Source organism: Ostrinia nubilalis, chromosome 19, assembly GCF_963855985.1.
Source record: "Ostrinia nubilalis chromosome 19, ilOstNubi1.1, whole genome shotgun sequence".
NCBI lineage: Eukaryota > Metazoa > Arthropoda > Insecta > Lepidoptera > Crambidae > Ostrinia > Ostrinia nubilalis.
Window position 1 is genome coordinate 7,312,741 of NC_087106.1, and position 26,220 is coordinate 7,338,960.

The following is a 26,220-nucleotide window of genomic DNA, read 5'->3' on the forward strand; positions in this document are numbered from 1 at the left end:
AGGTACTTTTTCTGACCTATCTCCTCTAGGTATCTAAGTTCTTTAATGTTTGTTATACATAGTTTATAATTTCATTATTGCCTTTATTCCATTGCTGCGTTAACTGTTTGATTGACTGGAATTTCATTTGTAGTAATCATGGGTCATTATTGTAAAAAACTTTCAATATACACAGACGCGAATTTTTGAACGGACCGAATGATTGCTATTGTCTAGTTATACACAATAAACTAAAAATCCTTACTATTTTTTATGTAAAACAATCGAACATCAAAGTGGCACTCGAACAAAAAAATAAAGAATTTGAATTTGAAAGTAGAATGTGGCACTTGTCCGCTAGTAGCTAGTCGTCCCCCGCAGCTTTGTCCAAATTAGCGGAGCATTGGTTCTATCGCGTAAACGGCACGTGCCCCGACACTTCTGTTTATTGAAGGGCTTGAGGATTCTTTTATTGATCGCAAATCAGGTAGTTTGTTTTTTTATTGATCACACATAATTTATAGTGTACTTAGTTGTTCTTTAATTTATTACGTCACTAGCGCTGGACCATGCCCACAGATATTGTTAGCCATTTCTTTAATCTCTTTAATGATTTCTTTATGTTATCATGAATGTATAAGTCCTCATTTATTTAAGGTTGCGGATTCGATTTCGCTTGAGACAAACGTAAGTATGATGAATACAAACCTTTAAACATAATAGATTTTTTAAACATGATTGATTGATATTCTGGGAAGAACTTTGCATTTACTGATTTGTATATTTACAATTAAGTGGAAGATCCTGGCAACGTAGGAGTTGCAGCAGTGGGAACGAGAGTAATACAAGAAAGCATTTTCTCTTTCCCATTGTTTAGACTGGCTCTCTCAAACAATACCAAAAAAACTACATCCAAATTAGCGTTGATGTGATCACGACACGTGACCGACACGATTGTGTTCCGCCGACCATAGACAACAAAAGTCGAGGGCTCCATCGGTGCGCACGCGTCGAACGCACTTTGCTCTGTGGTTTGGGGGTGAGAAGTGATTCTCTTTTGTTTATTTGCTGTTTAGAAGGAGGTTTAATGATTTTTTGGGAGTCTCTTGACTCTACATTTTATTATTTGAATTTGATTCCTGAAAACTTAGTAATGATTGTTCTCTAAATTTTTAATTCATCATCGTCATTCCAGCCATAGGACGTCCACAGCTGACCTCCCCCGATGATCCCCAACGATTTTGTGTTTTTATCATGTTATGTAGAGTTTTGACATTTTGTATTATGTAGAAAAAACTCTTTAAAGACAGTCTTCTACGCCGCTAAAATTTTAGAATCAGCATCAATACTTATTAATTTTAGTGATTCCAACATTAACAACTTAGACCCTAAAACATCCTTTAAAAACAACAATCTCATTTTCCTCCTCACAACAATGTACCTTTTTCATTATAAGACATTAACAAGCTCAGACAAAGCAATAGTCATCGTGCAATCATATTTTACGTTGTAAACTGTGCATAATCATTGCAGCGTGCGCAGTATGGCAGCGATAGCATCTGTTCAGCGAAAACTGACAATCATCCAGCATTGAATCGATGGTCAAGTGGAAATCTGTATTGTTGAATAGAACCGCAATCGAAGTAATGGAAAATGATTTAAGATTAAGTGTAGACGTGCCAATCAATAGAAGTGTAATTAACGCATGATGTAATGTACCTAACGTATATGAGAATAAGGGCACTCGCTCACGGCTACAGCATCGCTTCTAACGCGCGTTAGTCGCGTTTGCAACGCACTACAGAAGTGATGCCAACGCGCTACTAACGCCGCTACAGCAGCGCGAGCGCGACTACATCGCTACAAAAAGTCGCCGTGAGCGAGGGCCCTGAATAGGTAATTCTTGCATTTTAAGGTAACAAAAGAAAGCAAGTAACGTTACTTGCAATTTTTTTTTGTTACCTTAAAATGAAAATGTCTCCCTCAAAAATTATGTTCTATCTATCTGTTTTGTAAATCATTGGATTAATTTTATTTACTTAGGATTACCAACAAGACAGACACAAATACCTACAAGCAATGAATTATTGATGCGTAGCAAAATTTGCTTTCAATAACGCTATAATATCATAGTCCACTAAAACTACACAAATGCCTAATTTAACAACCAATTTCAAGAATTCAGATTCTCGTACCTACATTTCAATTTGATTCTACAAAGTAAAATAACAACAAAATTACTGCCAATTTCGATGTATTGAAATCAAATTGAACGTAACATCATTAGGGTGAAATCTATTTTGGTACAAGTTCACAATTTGTATGGAGTTTCTTCAATTAGCGATATGACAGACAAACAAACAATGCTACCCCTCTGTTGGACCCTAAATATAGTTATGTAGCGATAAATGACCCCCGCGGGGAAGGCGAAAAACTTGTAAAGATGGGTGTAGTACACTGTATAGTAAAAAAAAACTTTGTTGCGTAATTATTATAGTGCTTATAACACTGCAAAAAAGCTCATTAGTTTTAGTTTTTCACTAAATATAGAAAAATGTTTGGTATTTTACCTTGGCAGATTTTTTGGTTTGACTACACAGATACGGCTAATTAAATTATGTATTAAACTCAATTTTAATAAAATTCACCCAAATAGGTACGATTGCATTTGAATCGCAATATTTCGGGTTTACGGGCTCTTGCACTCTTACTTCGTATTAAATATTTTTATGAAAATAATTAGGTAGCTCTAATCTACAAAACTTCAATATCTAAAGCTTTACCGTTGTGGTATCTCTAGAGTTTTTTTTATTTCATAACTTAATTTTGAAAATGAATTCAGCTTTAAAATACTGATCGCACGCACCAGTATGCATTCCCCTTTGCTGCAATTTCACAATCGCACTGACAGCTTAATTGAGAATGTTACTAGGTATGCAAAATCACTTGAAACCTATATTACAGTTAAGCTTTTACATTTACAAATACATTAGTTTTTATTTCATTCAAAAATACCCAGTAGTTATGATTTTATAGGCATTCAAAGTTCGCTTAAATATTGAGTCCCGCCGACGGTCACGTGACCCCGTGTGACGTACATTCACAGCGTCCGCTCACTAGAAAACGGATCTATACATACTTAAATATTTTTTTTTTGTAAATACAAACTTATTATACATATTAACACCCAGACGCATCACAGAAATTAAAATTGAACCAAACCCAAACTTGATGCGATTGTGTCGTTTTATTGCGAATTACCTTCCAGCTCCATCATTAGACCCCGATTACTATATAGAATTAAAATACTCATCAATACAAAACGAACGAGCCCAAACTCGATGCATTTAAGTCGTTTTATTATAGAGTTCCTATGGCCACCTTCCAGCTCCATCATCAGATCAGCTCCATGTCATCATAATATTGCATGGTCATCCAAATCACATGTGTTTGCGAAATTTCAGCTTAATCGGTTGCCTGGAAGTGGGTCTTAATTCAGTTTGCAAGATTCCACCCATACAAATATGAGCCATTCGTTGTAATATGACGTCACGCGCATAAAATGGCGGGCCGGCCGCCGCCCGCACTTTTAAAATTCAATATCTTGGAAACTAATTGACGTATCGAAATAATTCTTTCACGTGTATTTTTTATTTTTAACAGAAAATACAGAAAGCTAAAAAACAAAATTAGTGAACATTCTTCATTGGCTTGTAACAGTGATTTTGTGAAAACCATGTTTTGCGTATTGACAGCCGAAATATTGGCGTTTTGGATAAACTGTCGGTGAGAGTTATTCTCTACATAGTAGGAGGTGATTATTTTTCGAGCTTTCAACTTTTCTTTCGACATTTTTTTAAATACCTACATATTTGCAGAAGGAAAACAAATGAACTGAGCAGATTTTACGATATCTACTAACTCGTAGTTCTTAATTTTGATGTAACTTTTTATAACCATTTATTACCGCTTTATCTAGAGGATGTGAAACCTACAAGCGTGTAAGATAAAAACAACATTATAAAAAAATATAACCCAAGATTTACTTTTCAAATCACGCCTTTAAGTTAGAATAAAAAAATACGTAGTAGAAAGTTACTCGTTTAGCAAGCTTCATTAAGAAAGTCCTACTAATTGATGTCAAGGAAAATCTGTCCACATGATAGCAAGAGAAAATACTTATTAAGTATTTTTTCATTAATTTCTAAAACTGTTTCTGGCAACCCAAAACGAATTACAAATGTACAAGAACAATTCCCATGGGTCGTCAGCCGACGCACGCGCATCAAAACACGCCGATACTGCAACTCAGCGGCGTAATTAATTCAAAGCATTATTGTGCAATCTGTTGTCGATATTAAAATGCATTTAAAGTGGAACAAAGTGGCGTGGAGACGCTTCAATATTTATTTTTTTGTTTTGAAATTATTATGGGTATTCTTTCCTCTTGTTGGTAACAGAAATGAGCAGTAAATTATATTATGATAATATTATTATCTTGTAGGATTCCTTTTCTTTTTTTAACGTAAATCTATTTAGTGCCTTACAAACACTATCTTATAAGGTTGATTTTTAAATGCTCAGATGACTTCTCTTCTGAGTGTAGACTCAGATATTTTTTGATATAATATTTCCCACACAGAAGCTTTTAATAGGTAAGATAAATCTGATAAGGCATCTACAAATATGCTACGCGAAAAGCTATAAGGAAAACAATAACTCATCTAGCAATTAATAAAAACTAATGATGAGATAGAATGATAAGATGACAAACTATAATATTTTATCAAATTACCTTGTGCTAGTATCTGATTGTTTCAAAAGTTTAAATCCAAATTATAAAAAAAATATGGAGTTGAGTATATTTGGGGACTCCACACATCCCCTGTCCAGGGCTATGCATTAGCGATTCATCCTGATATGTCATCGCTGTCCGTAATGCCCTCCGCGGCAACCCTGCGCGACCCAGGCCGATTGTGATCCCTTTTTGTCCCGCGTTATTCAAATTATCAACACTTTTGTATCTGAGCGCATGCCGCTTGGGACACAAACAACAAAAAAAATCCAAAACATCCCTTAACATTAAGAGAGTAGGGTTCGAATTGTTTTGAAAGCGAGGGCAGCAATCTCATAAAAGTTTAACCCAGTGCAATCTATTACGCAAGTGCAAAGAGCATCGAGCCCTTTTTAAACATTTTACTTCACTTTAATTGCCTTTGCTATATTTAGCAAAATTAATTTTAATTAGGATCATCACAAATTAAAATTCCTGTCCTGCAATAAAAGAGCAAATGAGAAAGAATTTAAATGACACAATAAAATTCTTTTGAAAGCTCCACAAAATGAGTGGAGTAGACTCAAAAATAAGATATGACACATATTAATAATATCAAAGAGCTCTAGGCCATTCAGAAATAAATAATCTTTCAATCTCACTACACGTTATTAATATTCATATTCCTCACGTTGAGAATGTTCTAATTGATTATACATAGTTTGAAGTTAAATAATATGTCGCAGAATTAGCAGAAATTACAAAATGTTTTATTGGTCACTCCATCATATCTCGCAGACACGGTATACCACTGGCACCAGCCTTCGTTAGTGGATTACACAACGCGATAATACATCTGAATTACTCAAAACCCAATTCTACGATTAGAATAATCTATCCAGAAACGAGGACGTGTCCACCGGTGACAGTAAATATTATGATTTCACCCAAGATCTTGCATCGCTTACGTCAATGTGACGTCTGTTTCATTACACACCGTCCCGCATTTTCGCCTAATCTCGCCATTTTTACCGCACTAATAGTCTTAACCCAACCACCAAAAGGCTAGAATCGCCTGCCCCACGGAACGCACTATTTTGATATCGGCGCCGGCTTTATAAATTATGTCATGGCATGTCCGGCCGTCGTTTCGGATGTCTTTGTCCTTAATATATTCCACGGCTTATTGTTTTTGATGTGCTCTCTAATCCATGCTTTCATCTCCATCGTCAGCGGTTCTGGTAATAGCTTAATGAGGATTTATAGAATTTAATACATTGTACGCCCATTCGTCATTTCTGTGAACAAGCCCGGCCAAGGATGCTGTGACAAGTGACGTATGTGTTCCCGGTTTATTTATACCGCCGCCATGTTTATTGATCGGACATCGGCGCGTGCACGTGATCGCGCCCAACTGTTCAATTGGCAGAACTTCCATTGTCGCACTCTAATCGCAGCCACTCCATCATCCCCGCTCCACCTCCACCTGTGCCCCACAACAATAAATTGAGCCGCCAGCTGGTCACCTCTATCAAAAATCTCATTTTTATATCATCCCGAACATTAATAATGCTATCAAAACGCGGTCGAAATGCCAAAACGACGGTCGGCTGTAAAATATAAGCGCCAATTGCTAGGACATCTCCGCCGAGCTATTAAATAAAAGTCTTTTTACATTAGATAAATCGCGTACGTTATTCGGGAACATCTGTCCCTTGCCGATTACGCCCATACATTATGCTCAGTTTGTTGTTTTTAATAAAAAGTTTAATCCGTTCGGTTATGAGGGCAATTTGTCAGGCCGATGGAAAAACTTGGTCGATTACCGGTGGCGCTGGCGTCGCGCGGGGATACCTATTACAGGCCCGCTCTTTTTATTCGTACACGCGATTATGTCATGTTTATTTATGCATTCGCTTTTGTCTTCCATTAGTGCTTTTTCTTTTTCATCTCCACCGCCATGATTTACTCGGATGCCTCGCGTCAGACTGCGAAAGAAATGCTAAAATGCTCTTTTCATATTTGCATCAAAACGATCGTTCGCGCGGAAGCTCCCATCGTCGAGTTGTTTCGATTTCGTCACCTTATAACGTCTTACTCGTACAACCATTAACAATTCAATGCAGTCTTAATGAAGAGCCGATAAAATGTATATGGTGTTATTCGTCACGAGTCTTCGGGCAATTAATCGGTATGTCTTTTTTGGAACTTTGCTTTACTGCCGTGGAGATTTAGTGCGCGTCCGTCAGTTGATTTGTGCGGGCATTTTGGCGTTTTCTTTGTCGCGATGGGGCTTAAGTGTGTAATATTTTATGAGGACGAATTTCGCGAGGAAAGATCTTTCGTTAAGAGTGATCGCCGAAAGCGCGAGGTCTCGGACCGGTCGGCGTCGGATTATTTTGTTTTAACACTCTTGGGAGCACTACACGTTTCAGGATTCATTACACACCGCTCTATTATTTACATACTACTTCAGGGTGTACAAAAAACTCCTCAAAACTGCGGTCTTATATGCTAATTAAACAACAACTTTCCACATGACGAAATTAAATTCAACTTTTCGTGATCTTACTTGATCATCCATCAAAGTATCGATATAATAGTTAACGATTTCGATGTATCCATCATCATAGTAAAAAGTTTCTGCTTCAGCATCTAATTACATAATTTCTATGACTGCGCTATTTTCATACACCTTGTAAGTATAAATATTATAAACCAATTTTTTACTCTCATTTGTACCTTTGTAATTATTTTCAAAACATGTAAAACGTCCCGTAATTTGTAGCAAGTGCCTTATTAACGTGGTCCTGAAGTATGAAACACGACTCATGTACGAGTAAATTATTTATCGGTAGCTAAAACTATTATACAAAATGAGCGTGGTCATCCATGTAAAGTTTCATAATAACGCCAAGAATATGTTTATTATCATATTAACAGCGTCAAAAACTAAGTAAAAACGCTTTACCGGAATCTATTACATAGAATCATAAATGTAGCACTTGTAAGTAAGCATTTAACAAAGAACGGTTCAGAATTTTTGAATTCTTTTGTTTCAGAACATCGGCAATGTGACGGCCGAGCTGGAGATACAGAGACTGCAGCAGGAGCAGCTTCGGAGGCAGGAGATGGTTCGGCGCGGGCAACATGGGATGTACCCGGGGCCGCCGCTCGCGCTGCTGCCTCTACTGGAGCAGATGAGACCGCAGCCGCCGCCGGCTCCTCCAAACGTAAGTCAGGGGACTGTAGACACTGAGCAGCAGGAGCTGGTTCGGCTTGGGCAGCATGAGATGTACTCGGGGCCGTCGCTCGCGCTGCTGCCTTTACTGGAGCAGATGAGACCGCAGCCGCCGCCGGCGCCTCCAAACGTAAGTCAGGGGACTGTAGACACTGAGCAGCAGGAGCTGGTGCGGCGCGGGCAGAATGGGATGTACTCGGGGCCGCCGCTCGCGCTGCTGCCTCTACTGGAGCAGATGAGATCGCAGCCGCCGCCGGCGCCTCCAAACGTAAGTCAGGGGACTGTAGACACTGAGCAGCAGGAGCTGGTTCGGCTTGGGCAGCATGAGATGTACTCGGGGCCGTCGCTCGCGCTGCTGCCTTTACTGGAGCAGATGAGACCGCAGCCGCCGCCGGCGCCTCCAAATGTAAGATTAGATAAGACTTTTTTTAATAAGGAAAATATAAAGGACAAAGCAAGTTGACATCATGATATACGGCAGTTGCTTGTTGAAAGGAATGTAACTGATTATTATTACAAGTGCAAAATTTTGTAGTTAATCCAAGCGATTCCCATCGCAAATCAAGACTGAGCATTTGTTCTAATTCATTTAATGTAACCAATTAAGTGTCCATTTGCAAATCCGCGTACGCAACTTACAATTCGCTCGAACAGTGGTCGTTAACATCTCTGCGGTTAGGTAACGTCTATTATACATCATCAGAGCATCTATTAGTTCTTACCTCACCTGATACTAATTATGCAACCCAAGATGCACCAGCCGTGGCATGAGAAAAGAATCTTGCTTCACCCAATGATCATGTTACAACTATTAATAAAGACAAGTTTACCAAACCCGATTTCAAAGCATTGTTTGGAGAACAAATGGTCAGCATTCAAGGCTCAGATTGCAACAAAATGGGAATTGATCGTAGAAATAAACAGATAGACTTACCATTGTTAAATCCAAGTCCTTATTACCAAAATGATCTCTAAATAACTGTTATGTAAATTGTATTTGATTATAATTATGCGCGATAGAAAACTAGAATACAAGATGGTTTCTAGAGCGTCAGCGATTGTAACTAAAGCATGTGTTACATCACGCAAAACACCTTACAGATCTTGAAGAAGCGCTCGAAATGAAAGTTGTTGTACTAATTACCAAGCCTAAACCGGTGTTTGTTATGTAAAATTATAATTAACTTTTTCGGTGTACCCTTCCACCATTTGTCATCGAGTTTTGACTATAAACATTGCGTTTGATGGTCCCAGTAATAGATAGTTACGTAAAGATGAGTCCGATTGTTCAATAAGACCGGTGGACTAAACTTGCAACTTTCTTAAAAGTTAGAAGTGTCGGTTTCCTCACATTATTTTTGTTAATTTAGGTTTTGCCCGCGGCTGCTTTATATAACAAATTGTGTTTGACAATTTTATTGTGTAGTTCTGATTTAGTTTTATTATGGTAAGTAATTTAATATGGAGATTAGCATAATGCGTAGAGAAGATTTAGGTGTGTTGGGCAACTAGTTCTTCGGGTTTGGACAAAACTGGAACAAAATAAATAACAATCACTCAAAAGTACTTTTATCGCTAAATGTAATAAAAAAAACTTATGTCATAATAAATCAGTAAAAAAGTAAGTTTAGATTGAATGTTACAAAATGAAGAAGAGAAAGTCGAAATTCGTTGTTAGTTGAATTAATTTTGCTTTTCGTACGAATAAACGTAGTACCTAAGTAATACCTTAACCCGAAGTGTCAATTCTTTATATTTAGTGACACATTTTTTTCTAAACAGCTTACCTATCTATCAACATAGATGGAGTCTTCCAATGACTTGGCCCACCTTAGCTTGGTCTACGGGCCAAGACTTGGCCCACTCTTAGCTTGGTCTACGGGCCAAGTCGCTGGTTTGAATTTTTATATAGTTTTTCTTCCAGTGACTGGACTGGGCCCAACTTTAAGATTCTAGAGTAGATTTTTGTTGATTTGGTGTTTAATTTCTTAGAGGTGGGCTCAGTCACTGAAGGAATTAAAAATTCAAACCAGCGACTTGGCCCATGGACGAAGCTAAAAGTGGGCCAAGTCACTGGAAGACTCCATCTAAGTTGATAGACAAGCTGTTTAGAATAAAATGTGTTATTAAATATTAAAAGCCTCTTCAAAAGACTTCCGTGGACGGAGCTAAAAATGGGCCAAGTCACTAGAAAACTCTTAGGCTGGGTTGCACCATCTTACTTTAACTTTGACAAACTTCAAAAATCTGTCATTCTCCATACAAAAACACCGGTTATCGTCGTAGTCACGGTCAAAGTTAGGTGGTGCAACTCATCCTTAGATGTTTCAAATTCTAAAGCGCCAAATCTTCCAGGTGGTGTCATCTTCGCCCTGGCCAGCGACCGCCCAGCTCGCTCAGCTCACCGCCAACGCTCGCTCCCCGCCCCCCGACCCCGATGCGCCGCTCAACCTCAGCAAGCAGCGCTCGCCGTCGCCTGCGCATTCGTCCATCATGCTGCCGAGATTCGTGCCCTACCCTCCCATGGAGGAGAGCCCGCAGTATATGTCCAAAGAGGAGGAGTACAACCCTGGAGTTAATGGTATGTATCTTTTAATTGTAATTTATACACCTTTATGAGGTCGTCGGACCACCTTGCGGGGTGGAATTCCCGCGCTTTAAAGCCATCTTTGTCATTTGATTCATTTTTTGCAGTAAAGGCATTCGAAATGCCTTCACTGTTTTCGATATTAATACTTCGGAGTAGTAACGTGTGGGTACAGTCAGCGTAAAATACACTCAACATCAAATAAATCGCACCTTCCGTGACGCGAACTTTACAGAATTTCTTCTGACACAATCATGGTGCCCCAACAATATTGGTGTAAATCCAATAAATATCCTTAAAGAAAAACACATTTAATTTATTAATAAACGATTAACATATACCATAAATGTGCCTTGAAAAAAGACCTCACTTGGGGCTCACCTCTGGGATCAATTAGAGCAATTTTTATGGTTATAAAACCAAAGAATGATCTCACGTGTCCTCTTTAACAGATGGATAGCGATTAATCCCAACTTAACAGTTTTATAGCCATAACTACCTATTTTTTGAAGAAGTGACTCTGGATCCTTCTAAAGACACATTTTTGGGGTAAAAACCTTTCCTTTAATGAAATGAAGTTTAGAAGTAGGCTTTCAAATGGTGCCAATATTGGTGGGAAGTGGGGATGCATACGTTTGAATCGCGGGGAGGTGCAATTTATTTGATGTCGAGTGTAGTTCGTGACACCCAAACTGGCCAAAAAGTTGATAGCAAAACGTTATCCCAATTGTTACAAAGACCGGTTGCAAACTATTTGGCTACTTTGGGTGTCACAAACTAAATGTAACGCTAACTGTACAAAGTAAAGTCGTTCCTAATTTCGAACCAAACATGGCGTGAGAAGCATCTCGCTCTCAACACATCTAATAGAAAATAACTTGCAGAGTTCAATGCTACTATTAATACTAAGAGGCTTAATTGATATCTGGTGCTTGAAATAAACAAATGTGTCGATGAACTTCAAACAGTAAATAAATAGACTCAATATTTTTAGTTTTTAACGAACACTTTACACTGTAAAGTTTACAGGATGTTTGTTGAAGAACAAGTTACTGTACTATTTGTGATTTTTGGTGCAGTAATACCAGATTATTATCAATCAAGCCATTTAGTGTTGCAGTAATTTAGTTATCTCTAGTCTAGAAAACTACTCTTTACAGTTTACTAACTTTATAATGCCAACAGCTAGGGACTGGAATTCGTTGCCTGCTCTGTCTTTCCCGAAGACTATAATCCGAGCCTTTTTAAGGCGAGAGTGAATAGGCACTTACAGGGCAGATATGTACTGCATCCCACTTAACATCAGTTGCGATTGCGGTCAAATACCTGCCTTGTTATGCATAAAAAAGTAAGAATGCACTTACTTAAATCCGATAGCACCTGTAAGTAAGTATATTAGGATTATTGAACAAAGCACTTTGGTAAGACCCATGGTACATGCAATTTTCCAATGTGTTAAAAGCGGAAAATTCAATAGATTTTATTCTAAGCGAGAAACCAATCGGAAAATTGTCTCAAATGGAAGTGGAAACCCATTGTACCTACTTCTAATATACATCCATATTCACAATGCGGAAAATAACAATGTGTTTAAGACAATAAATATTACAATTACTCATAAGAAAATCTAATAGGTAAAGTAGAAAAACCGTTATCGTATCAGATACATAATAAATAAAGCAAAAGACGTACTCATGATTTTTTTTAACTCTAGCTGTGAAAAAGTTTCTAGTCATATGGAACTAATTTATGCATGAATAACATTATGCTTTATCAATTACATTACTATTGACATAATAACAGCCTTTCACACACGCGTACGTTTTTCCATCATAACCATAAAATAGTGACAGAATTCATTTTGTTATTGTAATTAATTCAAATTCCTCCAATTAACGCTGACTCACTCGTGCGAACGATGGAAAACAATTAAAACTGGTTTGTTGGTGACACAATTTTACTTATTGACTACACACGAAGTAGAGTTAGTAACCCCAAGGCAACAGGGAGAAAAGAAAACTGCGTGATTAAACTTTGGATTAGCATTCCACCAGCTCGCACTAAGTGTTTTGCTAATGCCCGTTTTCACCATCAATCCCTAATTTTTAAGTGATCCCTGTGTAAACAAAATTCCTGTTATGTGTTACCATAGGGGTTACTTAAAAATTAGGGATTGATGGTTAAAACGGGCATGACTCTCTTATAATGCGAACAGCTAGGAACTGTAATTCGCTGCCTTCTGCTGGCTTTCCCGAACACTATAACCTGGGCCTTTTCAAGGCGAGAAAAGGAACTTACAGGCTAGGTATAATAGACCATGCTAGAAAGAATGTCACTTAAAGTGCCTGCCTTATTCTATATAAAAAAATTATGAGGCTACGATATACCTACTTACTTATTCGAAAAGCCTAGAAAATACGTAGCTATAATGTTACTGTAACAATAGTTAGTTAGATGCATGATTGCTTAACTATGCCTTCAGGCACAGGTACAAACGATGGCACATCTAACTAAACTTAACAGTTGTTTAATTATGAAAAATCTAAAACGTTATAAAATAACGGTATCGTTGTGGCCAATGAGATGCTGTCATAGTGACATTGACGTAATGTCAATGTCACGCTAGAAGCAAACGTTAGAATAGAGGGACTCGCGGTGATAACTCCCCGCGCTTTTGTGCTAAGTGACGAGTTGTAATAAAAATAAGGCAACATAATGTGAAAGCTGAGTATTCAGTGTTTTATTTATGGGAATAGATCTACCGGCCTCTAATAGTACCTAGTTGTAATGGGAGCGATTTTACCAAAAAAGCTATCATATTTTACTGGCCCTACTGTAATATACATTCACTATTATATTTATCTCTGTAGACCAGAAGCCAGGTGCCATATAGCGCGTTATATTCGTAAGAAAAACATCAGTAGCGCTGTTGTATCAATTCAAATGTAAACGAATTTGATTAATATTCATTAATTTTCTAACTGCCTTAATCTAAATTATGTTGAAATTATAACTTTCACTTACGATTGCTGTTGATTGTTTACGGATTTACGATGTTTGTCGACCAGTTAAAGGTCATTAAAAGGTGTCAATTTTAAATAACACTTTAGCACTAACTCCGTTTACCGTGGTTTAGGGCCAGTTATAGATGCGTAATATGAAAAGATACTTAAATCAAATAAGTTCAACCCTACGGTAGGTTCAACTAAAGTCTAAAAGCCAACATATTAACGAAGGTAGGAATCTTCCACAAAACGAAATCCCTCCTAAAACAACAACCAATTAATAAATCTAAACTATAAGATCTAGATACTCAGTAGGTGAATCAGATTGTTATGACGTCACACCTACGTCACACCGACGCAGGAGTTCCAAAAATATTGTCCGCGGTCTAATCGAATTGTTTATACAGCCAGCTGTCAAGTTTGAAAGAGTCGAGGCTTTTTATTGACTGAATAATGTGTCACACTGTCACTCTCCCTTTGATCTGGCCGAGATAATTTGAATAGTGTTACGGCTTTGTAACATCTTCTCCAGACGAGGAATGCTTTAAAACAAGCGAATTACGATGTAAGTGGATTGTTTGTAACTAAATGTTTTTATAAGTAGTGCTGCCAAACAGTTGGAAAAAATTAGGATTAGATACTTATACAGTACTAGCTGACCCGGCGAACTTTGTTCCGCCTTAATGGCAATAAAAAGTATTTTATGTCCTTCTCCTGGCTCTAAACTACCTCCCTGACAATTTTCAGCTAAATCGGTTCAGCCGTTCTTGAGTTATAAGTGGTGTAACTAACACGACTTTCTTTTATATATATAGATGTTACTCAAGGGATTTGAAAACTACTGAGATTTTATACTTTGATACTATGGTGGCTAGGTACCTATGTAGGATTTTATTTCGTAGTTAAAAACTTGAGACCTAACCTAATCCTTGATAAGGCCTTGAAAAAAATCAAACAATTTACTGGAAAAGTAACGTAATAAAACATAAGATCACACTTTTAGTGTTCGATGGAAAACTGTTCTGAAACTCTCGTATAAGTATCTTAAACAACTTTCACATGCAATTAATGACCCCTTAATGTAACACGAATGAACCGATATCATTTCTAAAGACAATATTAATAATCCTAATACGTCACACAGATTCCTTCAAGCAACAATTTAGTATGAAAATCAATTTGAACTGAGCTGGATTCGTGCATTACAAAATATCAGAAACCAAAATAAACAAGAAATTAGATAAATAGCTATAATGTCATGATATGCTAAAATGAAGAAATGTCCCGTATCGCCGCCAAGCATTTTGATGTTTCGCATTTAATTGCAAAACATAATTAATACGCGTTGTATTAGGAACAGTTAGGTATAATACTGAGGCAATATGGGACGTTAAGGGTTTCCAATATTTTCTGGATGATGGCATTAGAGTTTGAAATTAAGCAGCTAATTAAGGACACTGGTTGTGTGTGTAACCCTAACAGTGCGCCGTAGCTTAAAAAAATAGTTTCTTAGGATAAAAAAGTTACACCAAATTCATAACTCGATGTCGGATTCCACCATTATTACAGACATGATTTCAGTCTATAGTTTTTTTACGTAGCTCCATTAATAATCACGTATGTACTTACAAACAAAGAAGTAATATTTTTTATCCAATACAATGAAATAGACATTCTTAATTTTACTAAAACCTCATCAAAGTGACTTTGTTACTTTCAGAATCAAAAGCTCGAACTGCGTAAGCAATATTTAATGAAATATATGGGTTAACTAATTTATTATTGTGTCCGTTACTCTACGCGACGCATGGCAACCCTACGAGCACAGTTTCCAGCTAAATTCACACAAAATGCGTTATTTCGACAAAATATCACTGCGCCCGTAATAACTCTGGACACTGGAGCCACAGTGTAACCAAACGCAGTAGGCTTACTAAGAAAAAAATATGCTCTTGAGCAAAAATCTAATCGGTGATTTCGATTCAATTGACTGAATTATAAAAACAAGACGGGTAATAATGTCATCATCATCATCATCTCAGCCATAGGACGTCCACTGCTGAATATAGGCCTCCCCCAATACTTTCCATGCTGCCCGGTTGGTAGCGGCCTGCGTCCAGCGCGTAATAATGTCACGGTTTCATTTATTTGACTAAAAGTTTCACACTGGATGCGTTCTATGGTCTGTGGACGGGTCAAAGTAAACGCAGCCCGCATATGTATTAGCTACTACAAGAACTTTATCGTAAGAGAACACGTCTTATAACCCAATTCAATCTCTAATTACTGTGACGTTATTTTTATTTAATAAATATTGAAATTCAGCCTATCAAAAACTACAACAAACGTAAAATTGAATAGTTTTAAACCACTTTCTGTAATGCACTTAAGTCTACTGCATTTAGCTACACTGTGCTAGAACCACCGCCTGCCCAGATATCTGAGTGTATGGAATTGAGAGATGCAGCAATGTATACGTAAGAAATTAATTATACCTGATATAATCTACATGTGGCTTCGTAAACTGTCGTACCAGTTTTTGGATTTATTTTTATTGCTCACGTTATACAGGGTGTCAGTGTTAACGAATGACGTAAATGTAAATCATTTCTTAATGAAATACAAGTACTTATTACGTGATTTTATTACAGCATTTGTCATGTTAAATACCTATCAACAGATTCGGTTTCATAATTAATGTGAAAGTTATTATTTTACGAGGTACTTTCTTACACGTCATTCATAATTTTTGAGCAAGTAGGTACTTAAGAATTATTGAAATTTTTGAAAGTTTTTCTAAACCTAACTAATAAACGTTTTCTATAACACCCTGTATATTATGTGGCGTTTAAACTGGTGTTACTTAATGACATTCCTAAGATTTCGGCTCCATTGTAATTTGTTTTCTTGTAATGTGGGTTTTTAGATTATAATGGTAATTCGGTGCTCAGTTAGAAGTAGAAGCGTGTGTCGGTTGTTGTAAACCTTTGATGTTATCAGAATCTGTTTAGTTATTGCTGTTTGGTCTTATAACATTTGCTTATTTTTAATTTTTTGAATCATTATTAACAGTTTAAAAAACTTCAGTTCACTATTTCCCCAGTTGCTCATTAGTTTTCAGAAAAATACGAATTTATTAATGTTTTAGTTTTACTAAACATAAAAAACTACTCATGAGTTATCTCTTTGATTAATATTTATTTATTCTTTATTGATATTTCATACAAATTCGAAAACGGCCAAAACTTCGAATAGCCATACATCATGCGAATAATAAAACAAATAGCACTTTAAATAGTTGGCTCATACCCAATCCGGGATGGTTACAAAATCGCAAGTGTCGTTCGGCTTCCTCTACAACAAGACGAGCGGGACGCGAAATAGATGGCGCTCGCGATGCCCACTTCCGCCCGCCCGCCCTGTATACTGCCCTGAAGTGACGTACTTATTTATTCTATGGTTTTATACATTAAAGTGAAAGTACCTAAGATTATTATTATACATCACTTTTTTTTTTCTTAATATTTAGCAAGAACTTTAATAAAATGAGTCATATAAAGATAAACATTCATCAAATCAAACTGCACTGCAAAAGAAACGCCTTCCCATTAAGCTAAGGAAGTTTGTATGAGAATTAGAAGGCAAAATTTTCTTTTTGTGATTTGACTCTTTTTAAGTTTTTGTATCTTATTAAAAATAATGTTATTTGTGGTTTAAATTATAGGCAGCACTAAAAGCTAGCTAATTTTGTTGAATGCGATAAATTGTAGAAAAAAATAAATGAATGCTCTCTTAGTGGCTGGAAGTTGATTCTTTTTGTCAAATTAGTCCATATTGTTATCAATCTGTCCAATATATTTTTGCACCTTTTCAACTGCTAGAAGTGAACCTTATAGGATAGGAATACTAGTCAACATCATGAACTTAGGCTGTGTTGCACCACCTTATTTTAACCGTAACAATGACAATAACAGGTGCTTTTTGTATGGAGTTTGACAGATTTTTGACGTTTATCAAAGTTAAAGTAAGATGGTGCAACTCCGCCTAAAACTACATATATCTACAATCAACAGGGTCATTTACCCACTGCCTATGTAAATTATCATTTGCTGTGACAAAAGGATCGCGTAAAATACGAAATAGATCGCTCCAAGCAGACTTCCGTTCATCCCTACTCGGTACACTCGGGCGCACAAGTGCCAAACGCTGTTTATAGCTCTTTAGAAATAAATTCATTCAGAGGATTTTTATTTTCAAATAAAATTCATTTATCTTTTCGTATCGTTTGCATGATAACTTTTCTCGAATTTTTATCTTGATAAAAACCTTAACTTGATGTTTGTTTAGAATGGCCGGTACCTATCGGTAGTGAAGCACAAAATATAAAAGAACCTAAATTAGGCAGGTACCTAGACTCATTGTTGTGAAACACTGTCCATTCAGCTATGAATATGAAAATGACAATAATTTATATTGTTATGGTATGAGATGAGAAACACCGGCCAATTTATTTTTTGTATATCAAGTAATTGTAGATAATAAAAAGTATGTCAATTGATTGGTGGTCTCAATATTTCTATTGTGTCCAGTATCTTGTGTCGAGTTGGTGAATAACCCCTTAAAACAAAAGATGTCTAAAAAATCCGCGCGACAGTCCGTTCCGTCGCATCTCAGCAGCCGTAGGATGTTATAAATTATCTAACAGCGTGTCAAATTAATACGCGGAATGCGCTCTGAGAGCGGGACGTATCCGCGCTTATTAATCGGAGCGGGCCCGATCCGTCAGCGAAATGCTAGCGGATGCGCATCTGACCCACATATTTGGTAGTGATGGGAGTGGTTTGGGGATGACAATGATTTTACCGGTAAAAAACCTTTTTTATCCACGAGGAAACTCTTGACGAACATCTCACGTGTTGGAAAGGGATGATCAGGCTGAAGGTAGAAGCGTTCTTCACCCGGAATCCTCAACCACAGAGGAACTGGCTATCTTATCTCCAACTGCCGGAACATAAAATTGTTGTAATCGATTGAAAAAAAAATGCGAGATTAAGTACAGCTGCAGCAGCTACCAGTATGGAGGATGACAGTGAAAAACTTTTAAAAGAAAATTAAAACTAAATATAGGTACATGCCTTGCAAAGCAAAGTAATACGTCCCATTGCAGGACAAAGACCTCACCCAACTGGGGTAGATTAAGGTGTGGTGTAGTTTAAATCAAATCATTAATTTGATTCAAGTAGGTACCTACTTAAAGCAGGTAGTACTCCTGCAGTGGAGACTGAATGACCTGATGATGATGAACATTAATAATAGCAATACATCCCTGCTTAAAAGTGCCTTTATGAATCTTGTTATAAAATAGTTGGGCAATCATTATTCGATTTGATTAGTGTAAACGCGTTTTACGTCGCGCGAGCTATTTGCGTGGACACTAAAATTTGATTTAGTTGCACTTTATTATTGTAAGGACACTATTAGAATATACAGCTGGTATTTCTGTATTCTGAAGATTATTAAGGGGGCTTAATCAGTACTTAGGGTTTTCTAAATAAGAAGAGCTTAGACTGGTGATTTGAAAGACTTTTTTTGTCATTATTCTGTCAGTTGCTAAAGAAAAAAATCATAACATTAACTACTACTGCTTTAATTGTTATTATAAAATTATAATTTATAGCTAAAAGAAACCCAACCATTCGTCAGATACTTCTTTATTATCCAAATCTGATGTATTCAATGACAAAATAATACTTCAAAATAAAAACCTTAATTTACAACCACCCGACGTTTAAAACTATATTTAGAAAGAAGAGTTTATGTGAATCTTAATTATAATATTGTAATGAATTCGTCATCGTAAAAATAGCCTTAAACTGTGCGCGTGCGCCGTAAAATAGACTAATCCCATAACACCTGTTGATTTACAAATAAAGAATCTCTCTAAAACGTGATCTTGTAAGTAGGTACAATGGATGTTGTATTTTTTAATTTATTTAATCTCTTAGTTTTTAGAGTTTTGTCTTGAGATGGAAATAAAATAAGGAACATTACAGGCTGGTAAAAATTGTTCGTGTAATGATGTTTTAGAAAACAAATCAACTTTTCAACCTTTTTAGGAATTACCTACGTTGGCAGATAAATATTTTTTTTTACTTTACGCCGTAAATATGCCTAACCTAAATCGATATCACAATTCTACACGAATATTAAAACATGTTATTTCTGTGTCTAGGCAGTCTAGGCCTACTGAAAGAAATTATAAGCTGTCAAAACTTTTGTTTGCGATTATACCTACTTTTTTATCAGTGCGCTCGCGCGCGTTTCACCTACTTACTTAGTCAGTTTCTTGTAACGCTGCGCTAGAGCACACGTCTTTAATGCTGTTCATTCAAATAGTTCTTAATCTCATTTTACGATTGTTTTACAACGGCCCTGAGCCCCGATAATTTACAACTGGCTTAAGTAACTGCTTCCGATTGAATAGTTCAACTTTTACTAAAACTGTGCGTACCTAATAATAAGACGTAAACACAGAGGTTTATCGTTTCATTCTCCAATGAATGAGATGTGCGTCATGTATTTTATTTCTTTACGACACTATTTGGAACAGTAATTTTGCTATTGGTTGTTGTAAATATTATCTAAGTTGTAAGATTTATTTGTTTTATGTGATTTACAATTTAATCTTTACAGCCACCTGTTCTGTTACTATTTCAAACTATATTTTATGAATAAACCTCATATCTGACATCGACTTACTCCAGTTAGTACCTACTTACCTGCTCACAGTCATGACAGCTAAACGAAGTGTGTGGGTAGATATACAGTATGGCCAGGGAGTTGACGTTCAAAGCTAAAATTTTGATTTCTTACATCAAGGTGTATCCAAATCATCCTCGTTGTTCTTCGATTTTGCTTAGTTTAGGAGTTTGACTTGATTTTGTGATGAACATCTTACTTAACTGGCGAAACGAGTAAACCCTGATTGTCCTATATCCAAGATAGATTAGGAAATCTTAATCTTAATCGATGTTTTCCTCAATTCCAGCATCATGGAACCAGTCTCCCCAAGAGGAGGTGGACAAGGCGAAGCTAGTCCGCCAGCCGCGTCGTGACGAGGCCGGCAAACCTCACATCAAGCGGCCCATGAACGCCTTCATGGTCTGGGCCAAGGACGAACGCAGGAAAATCCTGAAGGCCTGCCCAGATATGCACAACTCCAACATCTCCAAGATATTGGGGGCCAGGTGGAAGGCCATGTCGAACGCGGAGAAGCAGCCGTATTATGAGGAACAGTCGCGGCTGTCCAAACTTCACATGGAGAAGCACCCTGACTATAGGTAAGAATCTTTCGCTGTCAAGAAGTTTGAGTTTAGCTATTAACTACTTGTAGTTGATCCTCAATTATGGTTACTTGGTCAGATAGTTTCCGAACCAAGGATTTGCAAATTTCGTTCGAATTCTAACGAGAGCAAATTATGACGTGATGAGCATAAGCCATCTCTACGAGCTATGTGCCCCGCCCAGTTATGGAAATCCTTAGGAGAGGCCTTTGTCCAGCAGTGGACGTATTTTGGCTGAAACGAACGAGCATGAGCATTATTGTCCAGAGTAATGAATTTAAGTACTTTTCTGTAGATGAAAATGATACGTTCCTCCTTAACTTTATTTTTTAATCCCATGATTGAATAGCTTTGCTGGCTATGGATGCTATGGTAATGGTATCATCTCCCATTGGAGACCATAGCAGTTACTTACATTGTATTAAACTTTACCATTTTCTTACCCTTCCAGGTACCGACCTCGGCCAAAGCGGACATGCATAGTAGACGGCAAGAAGATGCGGATATCGGAATACAAAAACCTGATGCGCTCGCGGCGACAAGAGATGCGGCAGCTGTGGTGCCGCGACGGCGCTGGAGAGCTTGGCTTCCTCCCTTCGCTGTCCTCCCCTGGCCCATCAAACTCCTCCCCCCCTCCCAATGGGGGGAACTACATGAACCCCGGTTTCTCCCCCCCGCTATCTCCAGGCGAGGAGGATTGAGGGTCGGCGCGCGGCTGGCCCTACCCGCACGCCGCGCCTATGCCCCTCCCCCCCTCTCACCACCCCTGGTAAGCTGAAACCTACGACGCTGACAGACGAATCGGTTGTTTTTTAACTTAGTGAAGTGTGGCAGTTCGGATTCCAACCGGTTTGGATTGGAACAACCCCAAGTCACACTCTTTTGTCTTTTTGAAAACGGCGCCAAAAATGAGATGACAATCTCCTTTTTGACGGTGGGTAGTAGATGGTACACCGATTTGTCAAGTGTTATATTATGCAAAGACTTTAGCGTAAGTTACGGATGTGGAAACTTGAATCTCTATATTATCTCATTAAATTCATGTAATCTTTTGTGATTTTAGTAGACGCGAGAACTCGCTTTAGACCTAGCGAGTCAGTTTTAGCCAGTTAGATTGGATCTCTCGTTTTTCGTACAATTGTATTTTGAGATTATTCCATTAGTGAATTAAGAAAATGGGACGTACACCCTGTGTTCATTTTCTTTTTAAATTTCGACAATGAAATGTTATATTTTTATCACGATTTTAAACGGGTGTACATTCTGTATCTTTATTGTAATGGAGCCCTAAAAATCGGCTAATAATATTATTGTCATTAAATAGGCTTGCGGCACACAATACCCCATGAAAGTGCCAAACATGTATTAAACCACGTAGATAATTAGAAAAATGTATATAGTTGACTTTACTTCATTAAGAACTAGGGCGACATATAAATTGGATGATCGGATTTTGTAAATAAGTACAATTCCTCTTGTAGATAAATATTTAACGGTTATATCAATGTTTGGCTAAAATAATGAAGTAAGTTATAGTTGTAGCTTAAGTTATTAACTATGAATCAATATTGTGTGGCCATGTAAAATAGTAGCTCGAGATTATGAACTAATCGTTGTAATATTGTAGATGCTCTAGAACTAAGCGATGAAAATGTATCAAACCAAAAATTTGAAGCGGAAGGCTTGAAAATTTTAAGTGTTTTGAACACAAAACTGTTAAAATCCAGTGAGATCTATTAAAGCATAATGATTGTAATAAATAAATGAATACTCATAGAATAGATCTGTTCGAAGTAAGTAGCTATTACGACCTCGTGGTCGTGTATCCTAAGAAATTAATACATACCTATAGTACATAATCACTCTCGATTGTAATGGACGGTTTTGTAAAAATGCTAGTTATTGAAAATACAAAAAAATCACCTAATGTGTATGAATTATGTAACCAGAACCAGAGAGTAGGTGGTCAATTTATACTGTGTCAATTCTTTTCATTGATATTTAGTAAAGACAATTTTATTGCTTTGACACATGAACCCACCGATTTTGTGGGTTGACCATACAGGGCGACAAACAGACAGCAAAATAAAATAGATTATTCAATCAACATATTTAGTTATGCCCGTATTATGTAATCGACACTTAATTCACGAATTAAAAGCTCCTAAGTAGGACATAGGAGTTTTTACCTGGTCAAATATTTGAGATCTGCCTATTATGATCTTGAATATATCTATAAATTTAGTTTTGAGTCTAGTTTTAGCGTCGTATCATAATACAGGCCATAATTAGTTTGAATCTTTACTTACAATAATAAACTGTCATGTCTGTCGTTCTGTATAATAATTTTAAATTTATTCAAGATATTCGCTTTATCAAATCGTGCAATTTATATAGTAGATTATAGAATTAAGCTGTAGCATGTACAAGCATAATATCTACTTAATGATAATTGAATAGCAACTTGTATAGATATTTCTTGTAAAATCAAATTAGGTTGTTTCTCGAAGTCGTTGATTGCCATTTTTTAAATTTTGTTATTTATTTTTCTAATTATAAAACTTGTTTTTTTTTGTTTCTTCTGTATGTTAAGCTGTATGCCAGTAATACTGAAATGTAGTGTTAATATAGTATGCGTAATAATGTGTACGTGAATATCGTAATAGGTAGTGTGTATTATTCTTAGTAAATGTGTAAGTTTAGACAGTGCGGTTAAATTATTTATTTTTATGTTGATTCCTGTAAATAAGCGATATTTTGGTGTAAACGTTAGTTGTGGTTATTTAAAGGTCGACACTTAGTTCTGTGTAGATCTCGATGTAACTTTTCCCTGTTTCTATTTATTTAAGATTGATTTCAAACGAACGACTTGCCATACATTGTACAATGGTCTAAGTGTTACTTGGGCAGTTTTAACTTACGAAATGTACTTAAACCCGATGTTGTTATTTTTTTAGTTTAAATTCACAAATCGGTTTGTTATTTCCAGTACCAGTGTAACTTAGCATTCGAAATCTTTCAAATGTGTAAGTAGGTAGGTTTAGGTTTTATTACCTAGTGTAAACCAGGTCACATCATTTAAAAATTGTGCCAAAACCCGAAAGTATATTAAAAATACCTTAAAAATATCAGTGTGTTTGATTTACTGACTCAATAGAAATAAAACCTTTATAAATATTACAATAAGTTCGATTAGTTTTAAAATTAAGAAAAGCATATAAAGACCTTTCCTGGCCTGTATTACCTGAATTTTACAAATTAAACAAAGAATTCATCACGACCAATCACTCAGTTCATTCATTCTATTTAATTATTCATTCGCTAGTTCACCTTATTACGATTCAAGTCCCGGACAGTCAGTCGATGCCCAACCGCCGCACTGTGATTCGTGTAGAACAAGCTAGCTGGACAAAAGTCGTTGTTGAATTTCTGATTATCGTTTATAAAAAACGATAAACAACATCCCAGACATTAAGGATTCCACAATTTTTTACTTTGTTAATTACCTAGTCGTGAGTAATTAACATGGTAAGTGAGGATATGAGGATAGTGTAATTTTTAATTCCTAATTTTGCTCGACTTTCGACAACACCTGACATTATTTTTTACTATGGTGACCAAATATTTGTGTGATGGATTTTGAAGATAAGGGTAAGTACTTTTTATTTTCTGTACAATAAGGTGCATAATAATGCACATAGTTTTAAAAAGTATGGCGAAATGTTGACCTTTATATTTTTCTCAAAATTTTATGTTTGGAAGACTAGAAGTTGTATGCCCCCACTTGACCCCAGTCTGGAATTTATATATATTGTAGCTGTAACCCTCTAGTATTCAAATATACCAGTTTCAGTTTGCACACTTTTGCACAACAATTTTATTTTTTCAGATTAATAAAAAATCAAGTTTTTTGATTAATGATAAAAACATTGAAAAAGTGACCAGAATAGCATGATTTTTAATTTATATTCTCAAAATGTGATGTATTGGGATCACGAAAATTTGCTGAGAGAGTTGAAGAATAGCATCAGTCGCATTTCAATTTCATTTCAATGAACGAAATACGGCAAAACAGGGAACGCTTCATGAAAAACAAAACTGAGTGGATTCCCGGAGCCATAGTGTTACATGTTTCTGTTCATAAAGTTCGGTCTTCCACGTCGAAAGATTCTACACCTGGACGACCACTCAAGGAGTTCGACGAGTCCAGCAAAAAGACGAAAAGAAGAAGACTTTTAGACCTCATTTCCTCAAGAAGTACTTGAGAACTGATATTGGCTGCTGAAGCTGCAGCGCAAATGTCTGCTGGCCACAGCAACTTGGCAAGTCATTAATGTTGTCCCAGTCTACCCACTAAATTAAAAAAAACTGAGATTCTTTGTTCCATATAAATCGCAAAAATGTTTATATCGAAAAATTTATTTTCATTAAATTCTCCATAAAAAACGGGAATTTCATACTTTAACACCTAATACATCATAAGACCAATTATTATTATACTGTAAAGTTAGTTTCTTCTTTCCTTTTTGTCTGTTTCTCTTGATTTTAGGAAATAAATATTTTATTACCAAAAAAAATTTTTTTTTTAAACCTACCTATAATAATTATAATAACAAGCCTAATTAATCTTAAATTGCACAAAAAAGTAAGTAATGCGTGTATTAAACCCATTAAAGTAAAAAAATAATATTGTCCAGCTAGCTTGTTCTACTCGAATCACTGTGCGCCGTCGTGAACGGACGTCTAAAGTGTGTGTTAGTGAAGTGATAAGTTGTTTTAAATTGGGTGTTATGCTGCTGGAGCGAGTACAAGTAAGTACAATGTTATTTTATTTAAGTTAATTATCCCATATCTACTTTAAAAGTCAAGTTTGTATAGGTAGGTAGGCTGACTCAGTTAAAGGAAGTACTAACATTAAGTGAAAAATTATTTAAAAAAATACAGTTGCATTTAGATAGTAAAATTTATTAATGGTAGTACATTCAAATATCATATTAAACACGTAAGTATCAGAATAGGTAATTCAGTACGATATGGTTACAAGTATTGCACTTACAAAAATATTTGCTCTATACAATATATTTACAAAACAATGCATTTCGCTACGGATTGTAAAATAAGCCGCGTTTATACTAGATAATTAAAAATTATAAAATTTAAGTACACGTCATGATCTATTACGTATATAAATATATTATTTTTGGTATAATGGTACAGGGTTCTCATGGAAAAATGTTACAAATACATACACTAGCCTAGTCTCAATAAATATGAAATATTTACAATAATTT

General features: G+C 36.3%; 2 protein-coding genes across 2 annotated transcripts in view; both read left to right on the top strand.

Annotated features, from left to right (window-relative positions):
- Positions 1-8,095, top strand: part of LOC135080945 (transcription factor Sox-5-like) — a 344,811-nt gene extending 336,716 nt beyond the window's left edge. The window contains exons 5-6 of the mRNA XM_063975666.1: positions 7,816-8,048; positions 8,092-8,095. Of these exons, the coding sequence (XP_063831736.1) occupies positions 7,816-8,048; positions 8,092-8,095 (237 nt within the window). The remainder of the gene's footprint in view (positions 1-7,815; positions 8,049-8,091) is intronic.
- Positions 8,096-8,212: 117 nt separating this feature from the next.
- Positions 8,213-24,057, top strand: LOC135081284 (transcription factor egl-13-like). The gene is made up of 4 exons (XM_063976020.1): positions 8,213-8,262; positions 10,350-10,575; positions 20,635-20,926; positions 21,381-24,057. The coding sequence occupies exons 1-4, from the start codon at positions 8,230-8,232 to the stop codon at positions 21,628-21,630; spliced, it is 801 nt and encodes a 266-aa protein (XP_063832090.1). The 5' UTR covers positions 8,213-8,229; the 3' UTR covers positions 21,631-24,057.
- Positions 24,058-26,220: the final 2,163 nt, after the last annotated feature.